This window comes from Furipterus horrens, unplaced genomic scaffold (assembly GCF_987537825.1).
Source record: "Furipterus horrens unplaced genomic scaffold, mFurHor1.1.pri manual_scaffold_1, whole genome shotgun sequence".
NCBI classification, from domain to species: domain Eukaryota; kingdom Metazoa; phylum Chordata; class Mammalia; order Chiroptera; family Furipteridae; genus Furipterus; species Furipterus horrens.
The window spans coordinates 97,572,402-97,596,477 of NW_028327171.1; the positions used below are offsets into that span (position 1 = coordinate 97,572,402).

General features: G+C 38.3%; 1 protein-coding gene and 1 pseudogene across 1 annotated transcript in view; one reads left to right on the forward strand and one right to left on the reverse strand.

Annotated features, from left to right (window-relative positions):
• Positions 1-24,076, forward strand: part of GRAMD1C (GRAM domain containing 1C) — a 107,108-nt gene that overhangs the window by 52,059 nt on the left and 30,973 nt on the right. Inside the window, exons 6-8 of the mRNA XM_090276789.1 lie at positions 16,350-16,468; positions 19,359-19,491; positions 22,483-22,645. Coding sequence (XP_090132915.1) covers positions 16,350-16,468; positions 19,359-19,491; positions 22,483-22,645 — 415 coding nt within the window. The remainder of the gene's footprint in view (positions 1-16,349; positions 16,469-19,358; positions 19,492-22,482; positions 22,646-24,076) is intronic.
• Positions 23,626-24,057, reverse strand: LOC150021563 (PHD finger-like domain-containing protein 5A pseudogene; annotated as a pseudogene).

The window sequence follows — 24,076 nt, forward strand, 5'->3', positions numbered from 1 at the left end:
AGATGGAGGGGAGAGCGGAGAGAAGCGGATAGGGGTGGGGGAAGCTTGCCGACCCCTGACCATTTTCCCTTTATGAGGGAATAGACAAGGCTGGCAGGGAAGCCCCCAAACCAAACTCCCCACCCCTATGAGTCTTGGCTTTTGGGTGCCCTGCCTCCCTGGGCTGCGGGCTCGCGGGTGCCGGCACCAGCGGTGCAAAGCAGCCAAGAATCTGGAGCCTCGGCATAGAGGTTGTGCCGCCCCCACAACTCCACGCTGCTCTTCCAGGTGGTGCCGGAAATCGTCTTCCTCCGCGATAGGCCCGCCTGGTTCAGATCATTGTCATAATTACAGTGGCTGCTCTGTCACAACAGTGTTGCCCTAGGGTCCTGGCTAATGCCAAGTTTTTCCCAGCGCTTTGGGAACCCCTCAGGTGCATTCCCTCATTCTATTTAATAAGGAACCAAAGACTGCTATTGCATCCTGCTTTTGGTTGTGCACTGGTTCTGTGTCCTCCCAAAACCTGATTTTCGCTCATCATGTATGAGTAAGTTGGGATATAGCCTTATTAAAACAAATACCTCCAAGAGAAGTCATAAAGTTGAGATTTACAGATGAGCCATGGGAGAAACTGTGATCTGAACTTAAATGTAAAAAAGCAAAAAGTGTTTTGAAGTGGGAGAAAGGGAATTCCAGGATACTGCTGAGGCCATCATAGCTGAGCAACTCTGCATCAAGCTCTCACTGGGGGTGAAATCTGTCCCTCTTTGAAAAGATTCTGGCCTCACTTGTGTTCTTGATGTGTACATGAGGAATATTACTATCTTTACTGTAGTTATACCTTTAAAATATTTGGGTAATTTCATTGTTTTTAACATTAAACATGCAACTATTTTAAGGGAACACTGTACTTTCATTTTCATAAACAGTAATGACCATTTCTGCTCTATACTCAGACAAAAATCAATATTTAAGTATGCTAAATACTACGAGGAAAGACCCCCAAAAACCTGGAATTTATTTCTAAAAAATTGTCTATTTATTCTTACTTTTTATTTTTATTTTTATTGTTTATGCTGCTATAGTTCCCACTTTTTCTTCCCTTTCCCAACCTCCACCCTGCCCCACCCTCTCCCCACCCCAAGCCAATCCCCATATCATTGTCCGTGTGCATGGGTTGTGCATAAATGTTCTTTGGTTAATCCCTTCACCATATTTCATCCTGTCTCCCCCAACCCCTTCTGGCTGCTGTCAGTCTGTTTTGTGTATCTAAGTTTCAGTTACTATTTTGTTCAGTTGGTTTATTGTGTTCATTAGATTCCACATATAAGTGAGATCATATGGTATTTTTCTTTCACTGACTGGCTTAATTCACTTACCATAATTTTCTCCAGGTCCATCCATGCTGTTGCAAAATATGAGTTTTTTTTACTGCTGCGTAGTATTCCATTGTGTAAATGTACCACAGCTGTTTTATCCACTCATCTACTGATGTGCACTTAGGCTGTTTCCAAATCTTGGCTATTGTAAATAGTGCTGCTATAAACTATAGGGGTGCATAAGTTATTTTGAATTGGTGTTTAGGGATCCTCAGGATATATTCCCAGAAGTGGAATCACTGAGTTGAAAGGGAGTTCTGTTTTTAATTTTTAAAGGATACTCCATATTGTTTTCCACAGTGGCTACACCAGACTGCATTCCCACCAGCAGTGCACTAGGGTCCCCTTTCCTCCACAACCTCACCAATGTTTGTTGTTTGTTGATTTATTGTTGGTAGCTATTCTAACAGGTTAAGATGACATCTCACTGAGGTTTTAAATTGCACTTCTGTGATGATTAGTGATGTTGGACATCTTTTCATATATCTACAGGCCATCTGTATGTCCTCTTGGAGGATTGTCTATTTGGGTCCTTTGCCCATTTCTTAATCGAGTTATTTGTCTTCCTAGTATTGAGTTATATTAGTTCTTTGTATATTTTGAAGAATAAACCCTCATGAGATGTATCATTGGTAAAAATGCTCTCTCCTACAGTGGGTTTCCTGTTTGTCTTGCTGATGGTTTCTTTAGCTTTATGGAAGATTTTAAATTTGATGTCGTCTCATTTGTTTATGTTCTGTTTTGTTTCCAGTGCTTTAGGAAATATATTGGCAAAAATGTTTTTACATTGAATACCTGAGATTTTACTCCCTGTGTTTTCTTCTAGGATTTTTATGGTTTTATAATTTACATTTCAGTCTTTTATTCATTTTGAGTTTATTTTTGTGTACGGTGTAAGTTCATGGTCTACTTTTTGCATATACCAGTCCAGTTTTCCCAACACCATTTATTGAAGAGACTTTCTTTGCTCCATTGTATGCTCTTGCCTCCTTTGTCAAATATCAGTTGCTTGTACAGCCGTGGGTTTATTTCTGTGCCCTTTGTTCTGTTCCATTGGTCTACATGTCTGTTCTTGTGCCTGTCTCAGGCTGTTTTTATTACAGAAGCCTTATAGTATAGTTTTCTGTGAGTTGTGATGCCTCCAGCTTGATTCTTTTTTCATAAGATTGCTGAGGCTATTCGGAGTCTTTTTTTGGTTCCATGTAAATTTTTGGAGTATTTGTTCTAGTTCTGTGAAGTGTATGCCATTGGTATTTTAATAGGAATTGCGTTGAATGTATAAATTGCTTTGGGTAGAATAGCCATTTTAATGATGTTAATTCTTCCAATCCATGACCACACTATATGCTTCCACATATTTGTATCTTCCTCAATTTCTAAATCAAGAAATGTGATTCATCACATAAACAAAACGAGAGACAAAAATCATATGATCATATCAATAGATGCAGAAAAAACATTGATAAAATCTAGCACCCATTCATGATAAAAACTCTTAACAGAATGGGAATAGAGGGATGATACCTCAATATAATAAAGGCCATATATGAAAAACCTACAGATAACATTATTCTCAATGGGCGAAAACTACAAGTGTTCCCCTTAAGATCAGGAACAAGACAGGGATGTTCGCTTTCACCACTCTTAGCATAGTTCTGGAAGTCCTGGCCACAGCAATCAGACAAGAAGAAATAAAAGGCATCCAAATAGGAAAGGAAGAAGTAAATCTGTCATTATTCTTAGGTGATATGATATTGTTCATAGAAAACCCTAAAGACTTCACCAGAAAGCTACTAGATCTTATAAATGAATTTGGCAAAGTAGCAGTACACAGAATTAATACCCAGAAATCAATGGCATTTTTATATACCAATAATGAACTATCAAAGAAACTAAAAAAACAATTACATTTACTATTGCAACAAAAAAAAATGAGGTACCTAGGAATAAATTTAACCAAGGAGGTAAAAGACATACACTTTGAAAAGTATTTTTACATGTTTAAACTTCACTCACCTTCAAAGTACTCTCCATTTGATACATTACACCTATCAAGACATTTTTTCCACTGCTAAAAACAGATTTTGATCTCCTTGATTTTGATGCCTTTTAGTGTTTCTGCCATTTTTTGTTTCACTTCTTTCATGTTGGCAAACCATTTCCCTTTGAGGGCTTTTTTCATTTGGGGAAACAAAAAACGTTGCCTGGGGCAAGTTTGGGTGAATAGGGAGGGTGGGACACAGGGGCCCTGCAGTTTTGGTTTTTGGTCAAAAATTGTTGAACATTCAGCGCGGTTTGAGCAGGTACACTCGTAGATCATCCATTCTGAAATGTGCAAATGCGTTGAAAGAGTCTTCAGAAAAAATTCAGTGAAGCCAGTGCAGCCTCTCACAACCAGCTGGTACACTGATACAGCTTAATTCCTAGAATACTCACCTAGCAGGGGAAGCCTGTACTACAAGGGGCCCGCCCTCCAGAAGATAATTCCAGTTTTTCTTGGTGTCTCCCCTCAGAAGCTTATAGTTTTAACAAGGCTTAAAACTTAAAAGCTTTTTGGTTAAAGCTCTATCCTTAATATTACTCCTTTCATGTTTCTAGTGATATTATTATTGGATTTAGGATTACCAGATACTGATAACATAGGCAGGATGTGTACAGAATCAAAACTTTTTTTTTTTTTGCACTATATTTCCTCAGGTAGTAGTGATCTCTTTTGCCAGTACATGGTGACTGCTGGGAAGCTAGCCCTCCCTGGAAACTTAAGAGTACATTTTGAGAGTGAATATTTAAATCTAGGGCCTAATTGAGCAGAAATCTGCACTCATTTTTTTTTTTTTAATGATAGACAATATTTTATTTTATTTTATTTTTTAATATGTCTTATTGATTATACTGTTACAGTTGTCCCAATTTCCCTTACCTCTGCTCCCCTCCACCCGGTGGCTCCCCTCTCTCCAGTTGTCCCCCCCTTTTAGTCCATGCCCATTGGTTGTGCATATAGTTCTTCTCAGCCTCTTCCTATCTACTCCGTTCCCTCCTACTATGCTTCTTAATTCCTGTACCATCTCCCTCCCTTTCCCCCTTCCCCCTCCCTGCTGATCTGCCCCCAGTGTGTTCCCCACGCCTATAGTTCTTTTTCCACTCTCGTTGCCTATTTAGTTTGCCTTTGTTTCCATTCCCTAGCTTTTGTTGTTGGTTCTTGTGTTGCAGTTTTCATTTTAGTGTTCATAGTTTTGATCCTCCTTTTTCTAAACCAGTCCCTTTAACATCTCATATAACAGTGGTTTGGATCTAATGAACTCTTTTAGTTTTATTTTGTCCTGGAAGCACTTTCTCTGCCCTTCTATTCTGAATGACAATTTTGCTGGATAGAGTATTTGTGGTTGTAGGTTTTGGATTTTCATTACTTTGAATATTTCTTGCCTGTAGGGTCTCCTTTGAGAAATCAGTTGATAGTCTAATTGGGACCCCTTTGTACATGATTCTTCTCTCTTGCTCCTTTTAAGATTCTCTCTTTATCTTTAATTTTTGACATTTTGATTATAATGTGTCTTGGAGTGGTTCTCCCTGGGTCCAGTTTCTGGACCTGTAAGTCTATTTCCTTCCCCAAGTTTGGGAAGTTCTGCTTTATTATATTTTCACTTAATTTTTCTATTTCTAGTTCTTCTTCTTCGCCCTCTGACAATCCTATAATTTTTATGTTTGGTCTCTTATAGCTGTCACAGAGGTTTCTGATTCTCTCCTCATTTTCCTTGCTTCCTGTTTCCTCTCTCCGCACTGGTTGACTGTTTGTTCCTTCTCTATGTTCCGGTTTGTTGATTTGAACTCTGTATTTTATTTCCTCACCATTTGTCTCATATGTGTGTTTGTTCTTTTCAGTATAAGTGGTTTTCAATCCTTTCTCGTCTTTTTCCAAATCTTTTGTTAATTGTCTAAGCCACCTTATAACAATGGCTCTAAACTGAGCCTCTGACAGGTTTCTTATTTGTTCATCTGTCAGATTCTTCATCTGTTGCCTGGTGAGCTGTGTCACTGGGATTTCTATAGTTGTCTGCCTCATTTTGACAGATCTGAGTTTTGCTTTCTTGGGCCGGCTATAGGGGGCAGAGCCCATGTACTCGTCACAACCCTGAGACTGGCGGTGATCCCCAACCTTTTTCGAGGCGCTGTGGGGGCGGGGGTCCAAGATGGATTCCTGCCGTTATTCTCCGCTAGGAGACCCGGATCTGTCCTCCTGCCCTCTGGGCCTCACCATCAGAGGCAATGCAGTGGCTGCTTTTCCCAGCATTGGGGTCGGGAGCTGCTGGGGCTCGACTGCAGCCAGGATTGCTCTCCCTGCCGCTGTCCCTGGTGCTACCGCAAACAGCACCGCCTACTTTCGCTCTCCCTACCTGCCCGATGAGCGCCGATGGTTTATAACTTCGTACGTTGGGCTTCCATGTAGTTTTATTTTCTGGAATTTCTAGTTATCTTTTGTTTTGAGGTAGTTGTATTCCTTTCCAGTTGTAGAGGGAGACCGTGCGTGTCAGTCTAAGCTTCTATCTTGGCCGGAAGTCCTGCACTCATTTTTAATTCTGAGGCTTAAAGGGACAGAATGGCTTTCAGAGTCACTCCCTAAGGGCAAAAGGAGGGGACAAATGTCAGAATTAGGGATGAGGTGAGGAGAGGAGCTTTTTCAATGTATATAGACTCACCCTCTTCAAATTCTAATACCTGTCACTCCAGTTTCTATTTTGGCAATTGCTAATAGACAGATGATGGAAGGGTATACCATTTCTCAGGTGTTTTGGGGGGAAAAGGAATTTATCAGTTGATCATTTTTATTAGTGTATACAAAGAAAGAATGTGTCTTAGGGGGTTTAGCCAGATATAGGCTAAGAATTTAGGATTTAGGACAGAAAAGTAGAGTCTGAGAGGCAGACTTAGATCACTGGAGAAATGTACAGAGGTGAATCTTTGAGCCCCACAAATGTCAAAGTAATTGTCTCTTAAAACTGAGTACCTTTACTCTGATTCCCTGCTTATCATGCAAAGCTCTGATGACCCTGGATGAATGATGTGGAATGAAAGAGTTTTCATGACTAGAAAGGCCTGTTCCTTTACTATGTGTAAGTATATTTACTACTGAGCAAGTATATGCAGTTTTTGAGTGTTGCTTGTGTTAAGTCAGCTACTCTGAGTGCACTTCTAGGATACTGACAATGCTGAGGCCACTCTCCAAACACTGGTCAGTTTACAAAGTTAATGTTACCTTCTGAGACCTTTTAGAAGAGTGTCATTCATCCAGCCTTTTCCTGCAGACTTTTCAGCCTTATCAAATCCCTTTATTTTTCCTCATGCCCCTCTCCAATGATCACTTCTTGGGGAGTTACTTAGAAATCTAGAAGTTTTCCAGTGGTACTATAAATCTAATAAGTGCAACACATTCAAATCTACCTGGGAAAAATAAATATTAACTTGATATAATAGTCACATTTTTTTGTAAAATAAGATGATAACGTAGAAGTGTTTGTGGTGTTGTATTATTCCCTCATTTTTACATTTTTGGCTGTAAGAACTTCACCTATTTTCCCTTTGTCAGTGAACTATGCCTCATACCTAGTCACCCAAGCCAGAAACCAGGATGTGTCCGTGTTTCTTACCTCTTCTTTGCCAACCATGTCATATTGGTCACCAAAGCCCTTATCATTTTTAGCTTGAACGATTACAACAGTTCCCTACCTCTTTCTTATTTATTTTAAAGATTTTATTTATTTAGTTTTAGAGAGAGGGGAAAGGAGGGAGAAAGAGAGGGAAAGAAACATCAATGTGTGAGAGAGTCATCCGTCAGCTGATTCTCGCATGCCCCAACCTGTGGACCTGGCCTGCAACCCAGACGTGTGCCCTGAACAGGAATCTAACCCTTCGCTTTGCAGGAAGACGCCCAGCCCACTGAGCCACATCTATCAAGGCCCTACTTCTTTTTTAACACTCTAATCTGTCTTTTATGTTGTTACCAAAGTAGTAGTAGCTTTAAAAGTGTATATGTTTATTTATTTGTGAGGTAACATTGGTCAATAACATTATATAATGTACATTATAATTTTATATCTGTACACTCTATTGTGTGCTCACCACCAGAAGTCTAGTATCCTTCTGTTACCATGTATTTGGCCCCCTTTACCGGTTTTGCCTTCCTTCCACTCCCCTTTTCCTCTGGTAACCACCATTCTGTTGTTTGTGTCTATGAGTTTGTTCCATTTTGTTTGTTTGTTACATTTTTAGTTTTAACTTTCACATATGAGTGAAATCATGTGGTTGTTGTCCTTTTCCATCTGACTTCTTTCACTTAGTATGATACCATCAAGATTTATCCATACTGTTGCAAATGATTCTATATAGGAAATCCTAAAGATGCCACCAAAAAACTATTAGAGACAATAAACAAATACAATTAAGAGTCAAGATACAAAATTAACATATAAAAATCCACTGTGTTCCTATATATTAATGACAAAATTTCAGAAAAAGAAATGAAAAAATTTTATTTGCAATTGCATCTGAGAATAAAATACCTAGGAATAAACTTAACAGAGAATGTGAAGGACCTATACACTGAAAACAAGACATTATTAACAGAAATTGAACAAGATACAAAGAAATGGAAAGGTATTCTATGTTCATGGGTTGGAAAAATCAACATAGTTATTATAATGGCCATATTGCCCAAAGCATACAGAGACTTAATGCAGTTGCCTTTAAAATCCCAAGGGCATTTTTTAAAGAACAGAACAAAAAATCATCAGCTTTGTATGGAACCACAAAAGACCCGAGTAATTAAAGCAATCCTGAGAAAAAAGAACAAAGCTAGCTATATCACATACCCTGACTTTGAAATATAGTTCATCTTTTTATGGCTGAGTAGTGTTCCATTGTGTGTGTGTGTGTGTGTGTGTGTGTGTATACACACAAACACTACATCTTTATTTGTTCATCTATCAATGGACACTTAGGTTACTTCCATCTCCTGGCTATTGTAAATAATGCTTGCTGCAATAAGTACAGGGGTGCATATATCTTTATGAATTAGTGTTTTTATATTCTTTGGATAAATACCCATAAAAAGTTTATCTTTTAAAAACACAATTCTTCCCCACCTGGTGTGGCTTAGTAGATTGAGCACCGGACTCTGAACCAAACGGTTGCTGGTTCGATTCCCAGTCAGGGCACGTGCCTGGGTTGCGGGCCAGGTCCCTGGTTGGGGGTGTGCGAGAGGCAACCAATCTCTCACACCACAATGTTTCTCTCCCTTTTCGTCTCCCTCCCATCTCCCTCCCATCTCCCTCCCATCTCCCTCCCATCCCCTCTCTCTAAAAATAAGTAAATAAAATCTTAAAAGAAAACACAGTTCTGAACTTGTTACTTTTTTATGTGAAACTAGGTGGCTTTTTATATTTTGACAGTGTAACCCCATATTCTTTAGCATGGCTTATGAGGCCCTTCATGATGTGGCTGCTTCCCCCTTCCCCTTCTTTCCCCATTACCAGTGTTAGTTATGGTGAACTGACTTGGCAGGCTGCTCCACTCCCTTGCACGCTTGCATTTGCCATACTTGTGTTTATCTTAATCTTTCAGTAGCATTTCACACCATTGCACACTCCCTCTGTTTTGCAACACCTTCTTTCCTTGAATTTTCATGACATCCCTTCTGGAATATCCTCTTACCTTTCTGGTATTTCCTTCCTTCTTTTTTGCTGGCCACTCCTCTTCTACTCAGCCTTGACATGCCAGGCTTTCTTAAGGCTCAGTCTTAGGTTCTCTTGTCCCTCTTAAGCCTACTTTGTATTTAGCTCTGCTCTAATGCCAATGGTTTACTAGAAGAATTTTTATATTTAGCAAAAGTATATAAAAATTATTTACAGTATTAATGTACCTTTTTTTCATAGCTGTTTGGTTACTATAAAAGAATAAGGATATCTATCTACAGTTGCAGTTAATGAGAACTACCATAATGTGTCAAAAGCACTAATTTTTTAGATAGCGGAAGCTAACTCCCTTGACCCCTCCCCCAGTGTACTTCCTTTTGTTTGAATGAGTGCTGATCTCCACTGTCTCTCTGGTCCCTCATTCTGCTATTGCAGAAAATGATTAGATTTTAACACTCCACCCCCTTGTCAGATGTTGATCTTTTCAGTTCATCAAGTAGCATTTATCATGTCTACCTAGGTAGAAATTAGGGCAAGCTTTGATTTTTCATTTAGAAGAAAATTTTCTTCTGAGAAATAAATTGGAACTATTAGTTAAGACTCTCTATAATGTTAATTATAGTCCAGATCTCTGGCAGGAAATTATTCTGAATAAAGTAAAAAATATTTTTACAGAACAGAATTATTGGGTTATTAAGATGTAAACTTTTCAGTGATGTAAGATGTGCTTATTAGAATTGTGCCATTTGATTGGCTCACTCTTCCTGCTATTTCCTGATATTCCATATATGATACTCAAGAGATTCAACTTTTGATAGTTGTAAAGGGTTAATATAGGAGTCTGATGGAGCTGCCAAGTCAGTACTGAAGAAATAATAATGATGTTGCCAGAATTGAATAAAGTATTATTATGGAGAAGAAAGTTTAACCTTTACTATATTTAATATTTAGAAAGATTAAAATAATGTTGCAACAAGCATTTCACATAATTGAACATAAACAAGGTAGTTCCATTTGCATTTTATTGTTTCTAATCAGAAGAAATTGGGAACTGTCCCTTTAATGAAACCCTGTTTGCCTATCTCTTCTAGTAGGTGTGGCTTAGGAACCTGTAGGGTGAGGTATAACTTCCAATTCTGCATTCTGACCTGCCACCTTGGAAAGAATGCTGATACGACAAACCAGGAAGTGACAAATAATGTGGTTTAAACTACAATACAACTTGTCTTTTATAAGGCGAACCTTCTTATAACAAAACTAGAAGATTGAAGCAGTGATTTTACATAGTTGTCATTAAATATTTGGAACTCTGCTGTGGGATAAAGGCTTTCCGGGCCAGAAATTGATCTTCTGACTTTTGAGCCTTATCTGATTACTGCTTGGTTCATCTTTATTTTGTTAAAGTACACTTGCAAAACGAGGAGACTCTCCATTGTTTGCAGGTAGGTGGTCAGCCTTTGTTTAAAATTTAGGTGTTTTTTTTTTTTTAAGGTTACTTAACTCTGATTCTGCTGTTGATTATTGAAAGAAAAATGAATAACACTGTGGATATGTGTTTGAATGTTTGAATATTAAATAACCACATTTTTGTGACTTTGGGTCACCTTTGAAAAAAAAATGTCATTTTAACAAAGTAGAAAATCTATAAGCTGGTGAGTTGTGAGTTCTGTTTTCTTTTCCATTAATGTTTTATGTATACATTAAAGAACTAATACATTTAAAAATATTGAAATTATCCTGCTATTAATTTCCTGATGAAACTGGAAAGCCAGCGTTTGTGCTGCCTGTCACCTACCAGACCCAATAAGCAGAGACAGGGATTGAATCTTTATGCGCGCTTTATTCAGATGGTCGGCAATCTGAGAAGACAGTGGGTTTGTACCCTAACAGACTGTCTTAAATTCCATTATAAATGGGCCCTTTTTATAAGAAGAAAAGTGTAGATTAAGGGGTATGAAATTCAGGGAAAAGGTTAATCAGATAAAAGCTTCAGCATTCTTTCATCTGTGACCTGGGCGGTGGTTCTTGTGCCCTGGGCAGTGGTCCTCTCACCCTGGAGTACAATGGCCCAGATACCATCTTGATTGCTTGCAGTCCTCCTGAGGCAGGAAGGTAGAACTGCTTATGGTTTCCAGGAATCAAGGTGGGTCATACCTCCAGTTCCTGAAACAATAGCTTTATACTATATTGGTTATTAAGCTTATTAGCTGTTACCTGAAACTAAAATTTTCCAACATTTGAGGCCCCCCCATCAGCCTAATAACTTTATTGTAGGTAACTCTTTGGATAATTTTGACTTTTGAAATATTGATAATATTATCTGAATTTTCATCAACTGCTCTTGTGGAATCCTTGTAGTCTGGGTATGGCAAATTGGGAACTCGTGGTCTAAAGTGGAGAAAATTTGTTCTTACGTTTTTTGAAGTTTCATGAAATATAGTGAAGGTCATCAAGTGTAATGTAACAAACAAAGATGCCATATCTACAGAAGAAACAAGGAGAAAGAAAAAAGGAACTGGTATTTGTCATACGGAATATCAGAGAGGAGTTCAAGGCATCTGTATGTTTTGGCTGCATTAAATCTGTATATTTCTTCTTATTATTTCCCAACTTAGAATTTTTATTCCAGTTAGGCTGATAAACTATTAACTGACTTCAAAGCAGGTATTACTTAGGTTCTTTATGTATTTATTCCATATTTGTAAGTTGTTTTTCTTTATCCAAAATTTTCTGATTTCTCCATTTCCTCCATTCATGTTCTTGCAGCTCAGCTGAAGAAGACCTTTCTCCAATGTGAAGTCTTCTCTAATTGCCCTAACCCACAGTAGCATTATTATAGTGTTGATTCCATTGGAACTTAAGTACATAATTTAATTGTCATTTAATTTACATAAAGTCTTCTGTGTGTTTTCAACCATATTGTAAATTGTTTGAGAGCATTTTATCCTCCTTAGCATCTAATGCACTGAAATACATTTGGTAGGTTATAAGTAAATATCTATTGGATAAATGAGAGAGATAAAGAATCTTGCCAACAGTTGCTTCAAGTGTTATGCTGCCTTGCTCTACCTTGCTTAATCCTGTAATTAACCATCTGTAATGTTTCTAGAAATGAGACCATTGGTTATCACACTATTTTTGTTTTGCTATGTAAAATGAGTTTTTCTTTTTTTTTTTCCTTTTGAGAATGTCAATCATGGCTTTTTTTTTTTTTTTTAAGTATATTTTATTGATTATATTGTTACAATAGTTCCAATTTTTTTTTCCCCTTTGCTCCCCTCCGCCCAGCACCCCCCTTCCCCAACAATCCCCTCTCCAAGTCCATGCCCATGGGTCGTACATACAAGCTCTCCCGCCTCACCCTTTCATATATTCTTCTTCTTCTTTTTTTAAAATTAATTAATTAATTAGTTAAATATTTTAACAATAAAAAATAACAATTCCTCCCTCTCAGACTTAAGACCCTTTACAATCTTATAAAGGACAATGGATGAAGGTCTCGAGCTCCTCTAGCTGCTTCAAGCTGGACATGGTCGTCGTCCTACCTACCCGTGGGTCAAGAAATCCCTAATAAGAGTGGGGATGTGGAGGGGAGGGTGGCCTTCCCACAAGGGGAAGGATCGTGCAGACTCCAGGTTGGTTGGCTGTCTCTGGACAACGGCATGCTTGGTTTGACAGGCTGGCATCCTTGTTGTATTCTGGGGGCAACAGGGTTAAAGGACATCATTTAATCCGTAACCACTAGATGACAAAAGACAGGTATTAATTTTTCAATGTCCCACATTAGGGAAAAGAAGGGCTTCTTTGGAGGAAGGTGTGCCAGGTACATCTCACCTGTCCAAAACCCTTTTGCCCATTATACTTATTTTGGACTGAGGGAAATATTTTGGGTTTCCCCCATCTCAGGCCTCTGGGCTTTTTCTGTCCAAGCCATTAGGATAGAAAAGAGAAACCAGTTTTAAAGTGAAGCCCACAGACCACCCCGTTCTTCACCAACCCAGCCACTTAGTTCAGCCAAACCATTGAGTCTCAGGAGGCAGCAATGCAGACAGGATTAAGTGAGGCCTATGCATACAGATAATCACTCAGGTAATGAGATTGTAGGCTTATGCCCTTTGAAAACAGAAAACACATGTTAATTTATGTAACATAACCCACATACAAGTCTCTAAATCTGTAGGACTGTCTTATCGGAAGGAAAATCCTTGTCCTTCTAATATTCACTGAACTTGCATTTCTATTCTTTATATTTTTATTCCCCCCCCCACTAAAAAATTTTCTGTTTGTTTGTTTTTCCACTACAGTTGTCTTACTTTTTTTCCCCCTCTTGCTTCCCTGCACCCTGCCCCCCCCCACAGTCAGTCCCCACCCAGTTGTCCATGTCCATGGGTCATTCATACATGTTCTTTGACTAGACCCTTCCCCTTCTTACCCCTTCTCTCCCTCCCATCTCCCCCTTTGTTACTGTTAGTTTATTCCTTGTTTACATACCTCTGGTTCAATTTTGCTCATTTGTTTGTGTTGTTCATTAGTTTCCTGTAACAGGTGACAGCATAAGGTAATTTTCTTTTGTTGCCTGGCTTATTTCGCTAAGCATAATTCTCTCTAGTTCCAATCATGTTGTTGCAAATGGTAGAAGTTCCTTCTTTCTTTCAGTACTTATTCATTGTCATTTTCCCCCTTTGTACTCGTGTTCCTCTCTGTCTCTCTGTTTCTTCATCTTCTTAAAGCAGACCCTTTAGCATCTCTTGCAATGCTGGTTTGGTGGAGATGTATTCTTTTAGCCTTCTTTTGTCTTGGAAACTCCTTATTTCACCTTCCATTTTGAATGAAAGCCTTGCTGGGTAGAGTATTCTTGGTTGTAGGCCTTTGTTTTTCATTGCTTGGAATATTTTTTGCCATTCCCTTCTGGCTTGTAGTGTTTCTGCTGAGAAATCTGATGATAGCCTTATTGGAGCTCCCTTGTATGTTATTAGTTGTTTCTCTCTTGCTGCTTTTAGGATTCTCTCTTTGTCTTTGAATGTTGGCATTTTAATTATGATGTGTCTTGAAGTGGGCCTGTTGGGGTTCATCTTCATTGGGACCCTCTGTGCTTCCTGGACTTGCGTGACTCTTTCTCTCGTCATGTTAGGAAAGTTTTCTGTCATTAGTTTTTCAAAGAGGTTTTCTATCCCTTGCTCTTCTTCTTCTCCTTCTGGAATTCCTATGATACGGATATTATTACGTTTCATGTTGTCCTGCAGCTGTCTTAGAACCTCTTCAGTCTTGTTCAGTCTTTTTTCATTTTGTTGCATTGTCTGGGAGTTTTTGTGTAGGTTGTCCTCCAGCTCGCTGATCCGATCTTCTGCTTCCTCTAGCCTGCTTTTAATTCCTTCTACTGTGTTCTTCAATTCAGAGATCGTATTTTTCATTTCCTCCTGGCTCTTATTGATAGCTTCTATGTCCTTTTTCATGCTCACGTAATTTTCTGTGAGTTCCTTGTAGTTTTTCTGGAGTTCTTTGAAGTTTCCGCTGAGCTCATTCAGCTTCTCCATAATCCATGTTTTGAATTCCATATCTGATAGTTCGCTCCCCTCTATTTCATTTAGCACTCTTTCTGGGGATTCTACCTTTCCTTTTGATGGGAGGTTGTTTCTCTGTCTCCCCATTTTTTTGACTCCTATTGTTTGTTGGTGCTTCTTGGAATGATCTGCACTTCCTGGATCTGCCTCTGGTGGCGTCAGATCATGTACCAGTCTGGCCCTAGGCAGCCTGTTGGAGACTTCCAGGGATCTACTGCTGTTGTCTGTCTTCTTTGATTGTTAATCTATTCAATCTGTGATTAGCTGTCAGGCTTAAGGACTGTGGGTGTGGCAGCTTAATTCCTGTAGGCAGGGCTTTTGCTTCCCCTCAGGCTGACGCCACTTGGAGGGGAATGGTCTACCCGCAGTACTGGGGATGAGTCAGCACTGGGACCCAGTCAGCTGCTCCTCCAGTTCTCCCCTCAAAGCCACCGTGCCAAATTCTCCCCAAGTGTCTCCAGTCCTCTCTGCCTTCCCTCTGCTTGAGCCCAGGGTAAGTGGTGGCCAAAATATTTTCGTATGTGATCCACTTAAGAGCTCTTTTTCTCCTGCTGTTTCTCTCCGGCTAGCAAGAAAGCCTGTGGCTTTTCGCTTTTCACAGCTGATACTATTTTACTTTCCACTCTGTCGCTGTAGGCTGGGAAGCCCAGCTGGGGGTTTAGACCCTGCCCTTCTCAGGGGGAATCCCCGGCTGCTGAGCTGTTTCTCAGCCCCTTCAGCTGCCACCCGTGGGAGCCCAGCCAGCCCTTCCACGTCTCCGCACTCCCTACCAGTCACGTTGTGATGTAGCGGCCTTTTCTGTCTCTCCGTGGTTATAAGACTTCTCTCCAGCTGGTGTTCGGTTCGTTATTCCAGATGATTTCTCCAAAATTACATTGTAAATCCAGACTAGTTCTAGGAGGAAGTTAGTGTAGCTTCCACTTACTCCTCCGCCATCTTGTTTCTCCCCTAAAATGAGTTTTTCATATTAAATTATGCTAACACTGCTCTGATACTTACAAAGACAGAACAAGGTGGGCTCTATTAAAAACAAATCAAGCCCTGGCTGGTGTGGCTCAGTGTGTTGGGCATTGTCCTGCAAGCCAAGAGGTCACCAGTTCTATACCCCATCAGGGCACATGCGTGGGTTGCGGGCCAAGTCCCTGGTTGTTGGCATCTGGGAAGCAACCAATTGATGTTTTTCTCCCACTTTCTCCCTTCCTTCCCCTCTCTCTAAAAATAAATAAATAAAATCTTCTAAAAATAAATTAAAAAATACTCTGAATTCCAACCTCTTGCATTTTATATTTTAGGAAAATATAATTTAAAGTTTACTTCTGTGTAAGGTTTTTAAAATGGTTAAAATATTCAGATATATTATGGATTCAGAGGATGGGTTCTGTTTGATGACTAGAACTCTGAATAGTGATCTGGTGGACGTAGTACACTGGTTGGATTGCAGATTAGTAATTGCTGGAAACCATGAGTAGATTATTTGATAAAAAGAAAATTTTAAACATCTTTCCTTCCATTTACAGTAGCTATTATATTATGTACTTTATTCCCAGTATGAACTCTGCCAGATAAGTGATAAATTTTGTTAACCCATATTTTTATAGCTACAGAAAATTGATGTCTATTAAGGTCAAATAATTACCAAAGTTATACATCTGGTAGGTGCATAAACAGGTCATTTTTATTCAATACTTCAAAATTCATGTTTGAATCAGTGTAGTATACTGTCTTACATTTTTGTGTCATTTTAGCGCTTGACCAGACAGGAATTCTGGCAGCTGCTCCAACAGAACTATGGCACTGAGCTAGGCTTAAATGCTGAAGAGATGGAAAGCTTGTCCCTGTCGATTGAGGAGAATGTGCAGCCAAGGTATAGCAGTGTTTTGAAATGCCAGGATTTCTTAATCATTAATCAAAACAGAATTATTTTAACCTTTACTAATTCAAAGTTTCTATTAATTAACTCGGGTGAAATTTGCCTCCATTCTCTCTGGTGGAATGGACTGAAAGGTGTAGACAGTGAATAGTTTACTAAATCGGTAAGCAAATACAAGACACATAAGGAAATATGTCTTTGAAACTGTGTCACGTAGGATTTGCTTAAAGCGTGGTTTTAATAAACTTTTTTTATTAAGGATTTGGAGAAGTACTTAGTGAAATCTCTGCTTATAGGTAACAATAAAGTAAATTAGCTGTTAGATATTTTGAGGGATACAAAGATACTGTAACTTTTCCTCAAGGATGCCCTAGCTTAGTGCTTGAGATGTAGTTGGCACTCAACAAATACTGAGTGCATTAATGGAAGGAGCTTATAGTACTATAGGGAATGCAAATAATTATGATACAAGGTTGAAGGTGAAGGGCCAAAGGAGCAATAGATAACGTGATAAAGAAATTCAGAGTAGAGAGATATTATTTTTGACTGATGGGAATTCATTTGGAGGGGTGGACATTTTTATTAACCTGTACAAGTAAAAGTGTATTTTGTATAACAGTAATTGAAGACATAGCAGTAAAAACAACTGAAGATAATACATTAAAATTCTAAAGCAAACATTATGATAAGTGAAAGAAGCCAGTCACAAATGACCATGTATTGTATGATTCCATTTATATAAAATGGAGTCCAGAATCAGTAAATCAGTAAATTCACAGAGACAGAAAGTAGATTAGTAGTCGCTGGGGGCTAGAAGAAAGGGAGAAGGAGAGTGACTGCTAATGGGTACAGGGTTTCTTTTTGGGGTGATGAAATGTTCTAAACTTAAATAGTAGTGATGGTTGCACAACTCTGTAAACCACTATTGTGTACTTTAAATGGAGCGAATTTTATGGTATGTGAATTGTAACTTAATAAAACTGTTACTAAAAATTCTATAGCAAATCTTAACATTGAAATCTTTCAAAAGTCTTGATGTATCTACTGAATTTTTACACTGTCTAGTCTTCTAGTTATGCTGATCCTATGTATAGTGTTTCAGTTAACCATCAATATTTGTCTTTTTTACATACTTATACATACATAGTTTATTAGTTTTCTGTAAAGTTAAAAATTTCCATTGTACTGCTCTTTTTGTCAAGTTTATTAGCTTCTTTCAGGTACTGGAGTTGGGTAGAAAAGCAGCTGATAAAATGCAAAGAGCCTTGGATGGTGGTAAAGAAGATCTGGATTCTAGCCTGGACTCTGCCACCAAGTAGCTGAGCAACTTCAAGCAAATCACTTAGCCTTTCTGTCCCTCAATTTACTCATCTCTGAAATGAGGCAGTTAAACTAGATGATCTCCAAGGTCCCTGCTAACTCAGAAAGTTTCTAGCCTTTGAAGCAAGCAAGAAAGAATAGATATTTTTTAACCAGCTGCTTTATACACTACACTGGAAGGTACAGTATTCCCTCACTTATCGCGGGTATTATGTTCTAGACCCCCCCGCGAAGTAGGAACCTTACATTTATTCTACACTTTTAAACCTATGTAACTTTAACAACATACGTATACAGTACCACAAAATCCCGTGATATAGCGAAAAATCCATGATAAATAATTAAATGTAATATTTTTAAAAATCCTGCGATAACAGTGAGGCCGCGATAAGTGAACCCTGATATAGTGTATAAAGCAGCTTGACGTCACCAGAAAAGCTACTGTTTTCTTGGTGATTGAGTGCTTTCCAAGAAAAGATGTGGCAGGATCCTCATTCCCCTTTCTACTCCTTTTCCCATTCTTCCAGTCTCTGAAAGAAGTATATCTGTCTCAAACCTTTATTTCCTCATTTTTCCATCTTCCTGCTCTTCATTTTCAATTTCTGCTTCACTCTCCCTCCTCCTTTTTTCTTTATTTCTCCACAGCTCAACTCCATCCTTAAAATCATCAAGTTCAGACACTCAGGTGGTGGGCCATTGTTTATTTTCCTTTGGATCCCTCAGAGTCCTGCCATTCAGCATTGGCCAAAAGTGACTTGGTAGCAGACACAGGTATTATTTGGATGGAAGAGAATAGCATTGAAAGGCCCTCTGGCATTTCTGTTCCTTCCTCAGGATAATATGGCTTAAGAGGTCAGGCTGCTACTTTATTTTAGAAGAGCATTAAGTCTATATGTGGCAGTGATTACATGGGAATAACAATTTCTCAATAAGGCCAAGCACTGGAAATTAGATCAGTTGTGCTCCTTTTATATTTAATCGATTTTCCTTTCTCTTTGCTCCCTGAGAGAGGAAAAGCAGGTCCCAGGACATTTATTGTACTCTTGTTCTCATGACCATTTGAAAGCTGTTCCTTAAACCTTGTTCTTGGGAATAAGAAGAGCAAGGAGTGGGGCTTGGCTGATTGCTAGGCTCTGTGCTCAGACATCAGGGGCTTCCCCTCTGGGGAGGATTTGCCATCTCAGCTCGCACTCAGTCAGAAGGAGGTCTTAAACTGCCTTCTGGTGCTGACTGGCGTCCAACTCAAACATCTGCCCTGCACCCTTCCGAGTTTTGTGGTGTCCATAACTGAAATTTAAACAAGCAATGTTCATTTTATTAGTTCTGGCCCCTTGTACTTGGTTAATTTTATAATGGTTTCTGAAATTTATAAAATGGCATATTAGCATTATCTTAATTTTAGAAATAAAGCCAATTTGCATGTGATTTAAGAAAATAGCTGTGTTATAAGTACAGGCTTATTTGTCACAAAAAACCATAGAAAGGACCTCCGGGAAGAGAATAAATCACTTATTTGTGTGACAGTGACCTTGTTTTTATTTCCATAATGGCATGTTTCTTACAGAAGTCCAGAAAGAAGCAGCTTGGATGACTGTGGGGAGAGAGATGAAAAATTATCCAAGTCTATCAGTTTTACCTGTGAATCAGTTAATCGGGTTTCAGAAGCAGAGCCAATGGATGGAAATCTAGCAAAAGTGGTTAGTGTGTGATATTCCTTTTAAAATATAACTGATGCTGCCTGTGTTAATCAGAATATAAAATCAAATAAAAATACAGTATACAGAATATTTAAAACTTAGGACAGGCTGCTCCTTTATTTTGGGAGAAGAGTTTCAAGTCTCTAAGTAGCAGAAGTTAATTAAGATGGAGAAATTCATAGCAGAATTTTTCCCATAGTAGATAGTGCGTGTGGTAGGATCTGTTTTGAAAGGGGAGATGAGAACCCTGAGCAGCATGCTTGAGTAACAATAGATGCTTCTTAAGCTGACTACTAAAGCGGGCACACCCAGCTAATTACTGGGTTTCATAGTTAGTTAATTAGTTCCTTTATTTTTTTTCAAGTATTATTAGAAGCCCATTGATTTCTTAAAAAATTTCAATGGTGTTTATCACTTGGAGTCTTTTTTTTTTTTTTTTTTAAATACTCAGTTTGTCCCTTCTGAGTCCCTTCAGATTGGCTTCTTTGTCTTTTTGAAGTAATCAGTAATTTCTGATGGCTTCCTTTCTTTCTGATACAAGAACATGTCCCAGGCACATTTTCTTTTCTTTCTGTCCTAGTGAGCCATAGTTCTTAGTGAAGAACGGTGTTTAGAGACCACATTCTGAGTGCTAAGGTTGCATCTACTATAGAGCCTCTGTTATAATTGGGGATGCAAGGTTGAGACTAAACCTGAACTCTTGGTTTTGAGCAGATTTTATATTTTTATAAATGATTTTATTTATGATTTTAAATAAGTTAACTTACTTAACCTTTCTATGCTTTTGTTTTCTCAACATCTAGAAGATGAGGACGATAATATCCTATAGGAGTATTTATAAAGATTGCATGAATTAATATATGTGGAAGTGCTTTGAACAGTCTCTAACACACATTAAGTATTCAGTAACTATAAGGTGTTATAATTGACGGTGAATCTGTGTGTGCTCAGCCATGGACCTTTTCTACCTTCTCCCATGGAACACTGAGCATCTATGATTAAACATTTGGAAAACATTGAAACAGACTGTATTTATATGAAAGGCCACCAAGTTATTAACATGTTTCAGGCATCTATCACGCATCTCTCTTTGTCTGCTTTGGTGTTGTGGGTTTCTTGCAAAACTGATCTATCTAGAGACTGCGAGGAACTTACTACTGGTACCAGGGAGGTGATTCTAGATGTTCTTTTCTTTGTGTGTGTTCACTGAGAAAACCACACTACTCAACTTTTTGGAGGCAGTAGGACAGGGGAATCTCTTGTAGTCTCTTCATCCTTCTACAAAAGTCTGACTTTGAGGACTGGGTTCTCAGAACTACTAATCTTTATTTGAGTCTTTCCTACAGCCTCCTTAACAGTGGTTCCTGTACCTCCTCTTGGAATAGTTAACCCAGTGGTTCTTGCTTCTAGTTTGTCCCTATAGGAAGTCATTTTTTTTTTTTCTCTAAGGAAAGGGAATGGAATATAGAGGAATAGTTTAATGTTTTAAGATTGATTATACATTCATTGATATATAGTATAGAAGTTTGCAGGTTATGGAATACAATATATAAGTTTGGTCCTTTTTTATCATTTGCATTCAAGAGCAGTATGGTGAAATTCTCAGATTTCAGCGAGTATGTCACTTTATTTCATTTTTACTTCCAACAAAATTAGAAGTAACAAAATGTCAGGAATAACATTTTTCCAAGAGAAAAATAGATTTTTCTTAAGTTATAAAATTAATACTCTGTAGAAATTCAGGAAATACAGAAAAGTATACAAAGAAATAAAAATTGTCCCGATGTTAACCACTTAAGGATAGTGACTGTTACTTTTCCTCTAAGTATCTATCTATATTTTTTATAATAGAAACTATATCCTATTAGAACAACAGAAGAAATATGTGTGGAAACTTACTCTACTTAGCATCTGTTAAAGACATACTGGGTCAACTAAATAAGTATGTTGCTTTGTAGTGTGGAACTCCCAAATAAATGAGTCTTGATTTTAGCAATGACCTAAGCTGGAAGGATCAATCCTCTTGACTGGGTTAGTCTAATCCTTTAATCAATTGTATCCTGAGTCCCAGCTGTTATTTTGCTTTCTGAGTGCCCATTGGAAACCTGTGTCTTCCCTGGTGCTTCTGCTGTGCAGTGCTGCTTCCCAGGTCTCATGTCTCTCATGGGCAGGAAATATAAGGACTATGTGCTTTTGGCTCCTTCACCTGCTCACACACAGACAATGCAAGAAAGTACTTTGCTGTATAGTTTATATTTTTTACATTGTTCTATTAAGCCTAATTATAGTACTATTCTACTTGAATACTAACAGCAATAGTATTCATACATTAATGGCTAATATTAAAATTTTTTACAGAAATGACATATTTTTATTAAACCATTCCCAGAAAGTACAGATAGCTTCATATAGTGAATATTTAATGCCCAAATCACTTTGTCCATTAGAATCAAGGACAACTGTGTTATGAGTTTGAAGTGAAATTAATTTTCCCTTTTAATCCTCTCTCCCCCACTGTACTCTTGTGTGACTTTTATCTCTATTTTCTTTCACTTTTCCCTTTTGTTACTAGTCTTGAGAGATGGGTGAGTTTTCTTCTTTGAGATGATGGGGCAGGTATTGTCTGGGGAAACTAACTGGGTTTTTTATTCCTCTCCTTTGCCCAACCCAAAGAACCAAATGTTCCATTATTTTGCTCTCTGCTCCTCTCCCTTCTGCTTAAAGTGATTCACATGATGTTAATTCTCTGTGGGTTCTTTTTATATCATGTTCTTTATAAGTTTATCATTAATTTCTGTTTAATAAGTTGACTTTAGAATGATATATATTATTTACCAGTTTTTTATGGATTGAATTGAAAATGTGATACAAACATAACAAACACTTTTCAAAGAGCAGTATTTCAGTGTCTTTATTATTAAAGATGTCACCGTAAAATCTAAGCCTATAATCTTTTTTTTTTTTTTTTAAACTGGATTGTTTGCCTTTTAGGAATCAGGGAAAGAGGAATCCCAAAGTGAGAAACAGATCAAAAAGAGCCCTTTTCTAACCTCAGAAAGGAGGTTAAGTAGAGTGCCATCAAAATCACTGGACTTGAATAAAAACGAGTATCTTTCTCTGGACAAAAGCAGCACTTCAGATTCTGTTGATGAAGGTAAAGAATTTCTTATAAATTTTAATAAAATTTCAAATATGTCTTTTAATGTTAATCTTTGTATTAGGTGTGTACAGATTGGAATTTAGTTGTATTAGATGCAGTCTCACACTATAAAGAACCAAAACAGGATGAAAGTTAATAGAATATAGGGGGAAGAGGCTGCTTAATATAGCTCATCTCCACTTCCCAGAAGCCTTGATTTTGAAAATCTTCATCACATTTACTTTTAAAATTCCAAGCCTTAAGTCAATGGAGATAGAGCAGCAATGGAAAAGCAAATCCTAATAAAATTTTTTACATTATAATTATACTTCCTTTTTTAAGTATATTTTAGTGATTATGTTGTTACAGTTGTCCCAATTTTCTTTGTGTTTGCTTCCCTCTGCTCAGTACCCCTCTTTCCTCCAGCAATTTCACCCCCCTTAGTTCATGTCCATGGGTCGTGCATATAAGTTCTTTGGCTTCACCCTTTCCTATATTATTATTATTATTATTAATTTTTTTTGCCAGAAAATAAACACCTACTTTATTAATACAATAGCAACAGAAGGGGTGTCCAATTTCTTAGAACAATAATAACATGAACCAGCAATAATAACATGAACCAGCACCACCTGGTAAGTGTTATCAAGATGAAATACCCATTCATTTTAGAGCTCCCTACCATACTACTGCTGTTTCATCAAAGACCATCAGAGCTGCTGTAAGAACACAGGTAGCTTCATAGTCAACTCCTCCAACGGGACACTGAAATGATACTATTTGTGTTTTAGAAGCTCTTGGTGTAGAGAGAACTTATTGGTGTGGAAAACAGAGTCTTGTTTCCTAAATTCAAGAAAAAACATGAGCTAATCTATTATTTCTTCTCTGATACAGTCGGCCAGAATACTCTGTGAAGAATCCTTTTCCATTCTTACCACTGTTTTGGGGTGAGAGGAAAGGGCATGGAGGTGCCAGTGTACTGAGAGGCAATTCAGTCAATGTTCTGTGCTCCACTTCCTTTCTGTTGGCAGTAGTAGGCGTCTCCTCTGACAGATGCAGCAGCTGGATGAGGGGAGGAAGAGGTCACCTACCAACCACCTCCTCCTGAAGCCATACTTTTTGTGTTCATAGAGGAGGTCTTTCTTAGAGCTCCCCAAATTGACAATCTTTGAGCAACCATCTCTGTTCTTCTCCTGGATGGTGCAATCATTACAGTAATGGACATCAGAGACTTCAGGGTTTCCACAGATCACACAGCATCCCTGATAGGACCCGTGGTTACACTTACCACATATGTGCACCAGGGTGCAGGGATTCACATAGGAGTCACAGATCACACACTTGCCCTCACATTTTTCACACAGTCTTCTGATGGCAACACCAGCCTGTTTGCGGCAAAAGATCAAGTCCCGGTGATGTTTAGCCATATCTCACGCTCAAGCTCCT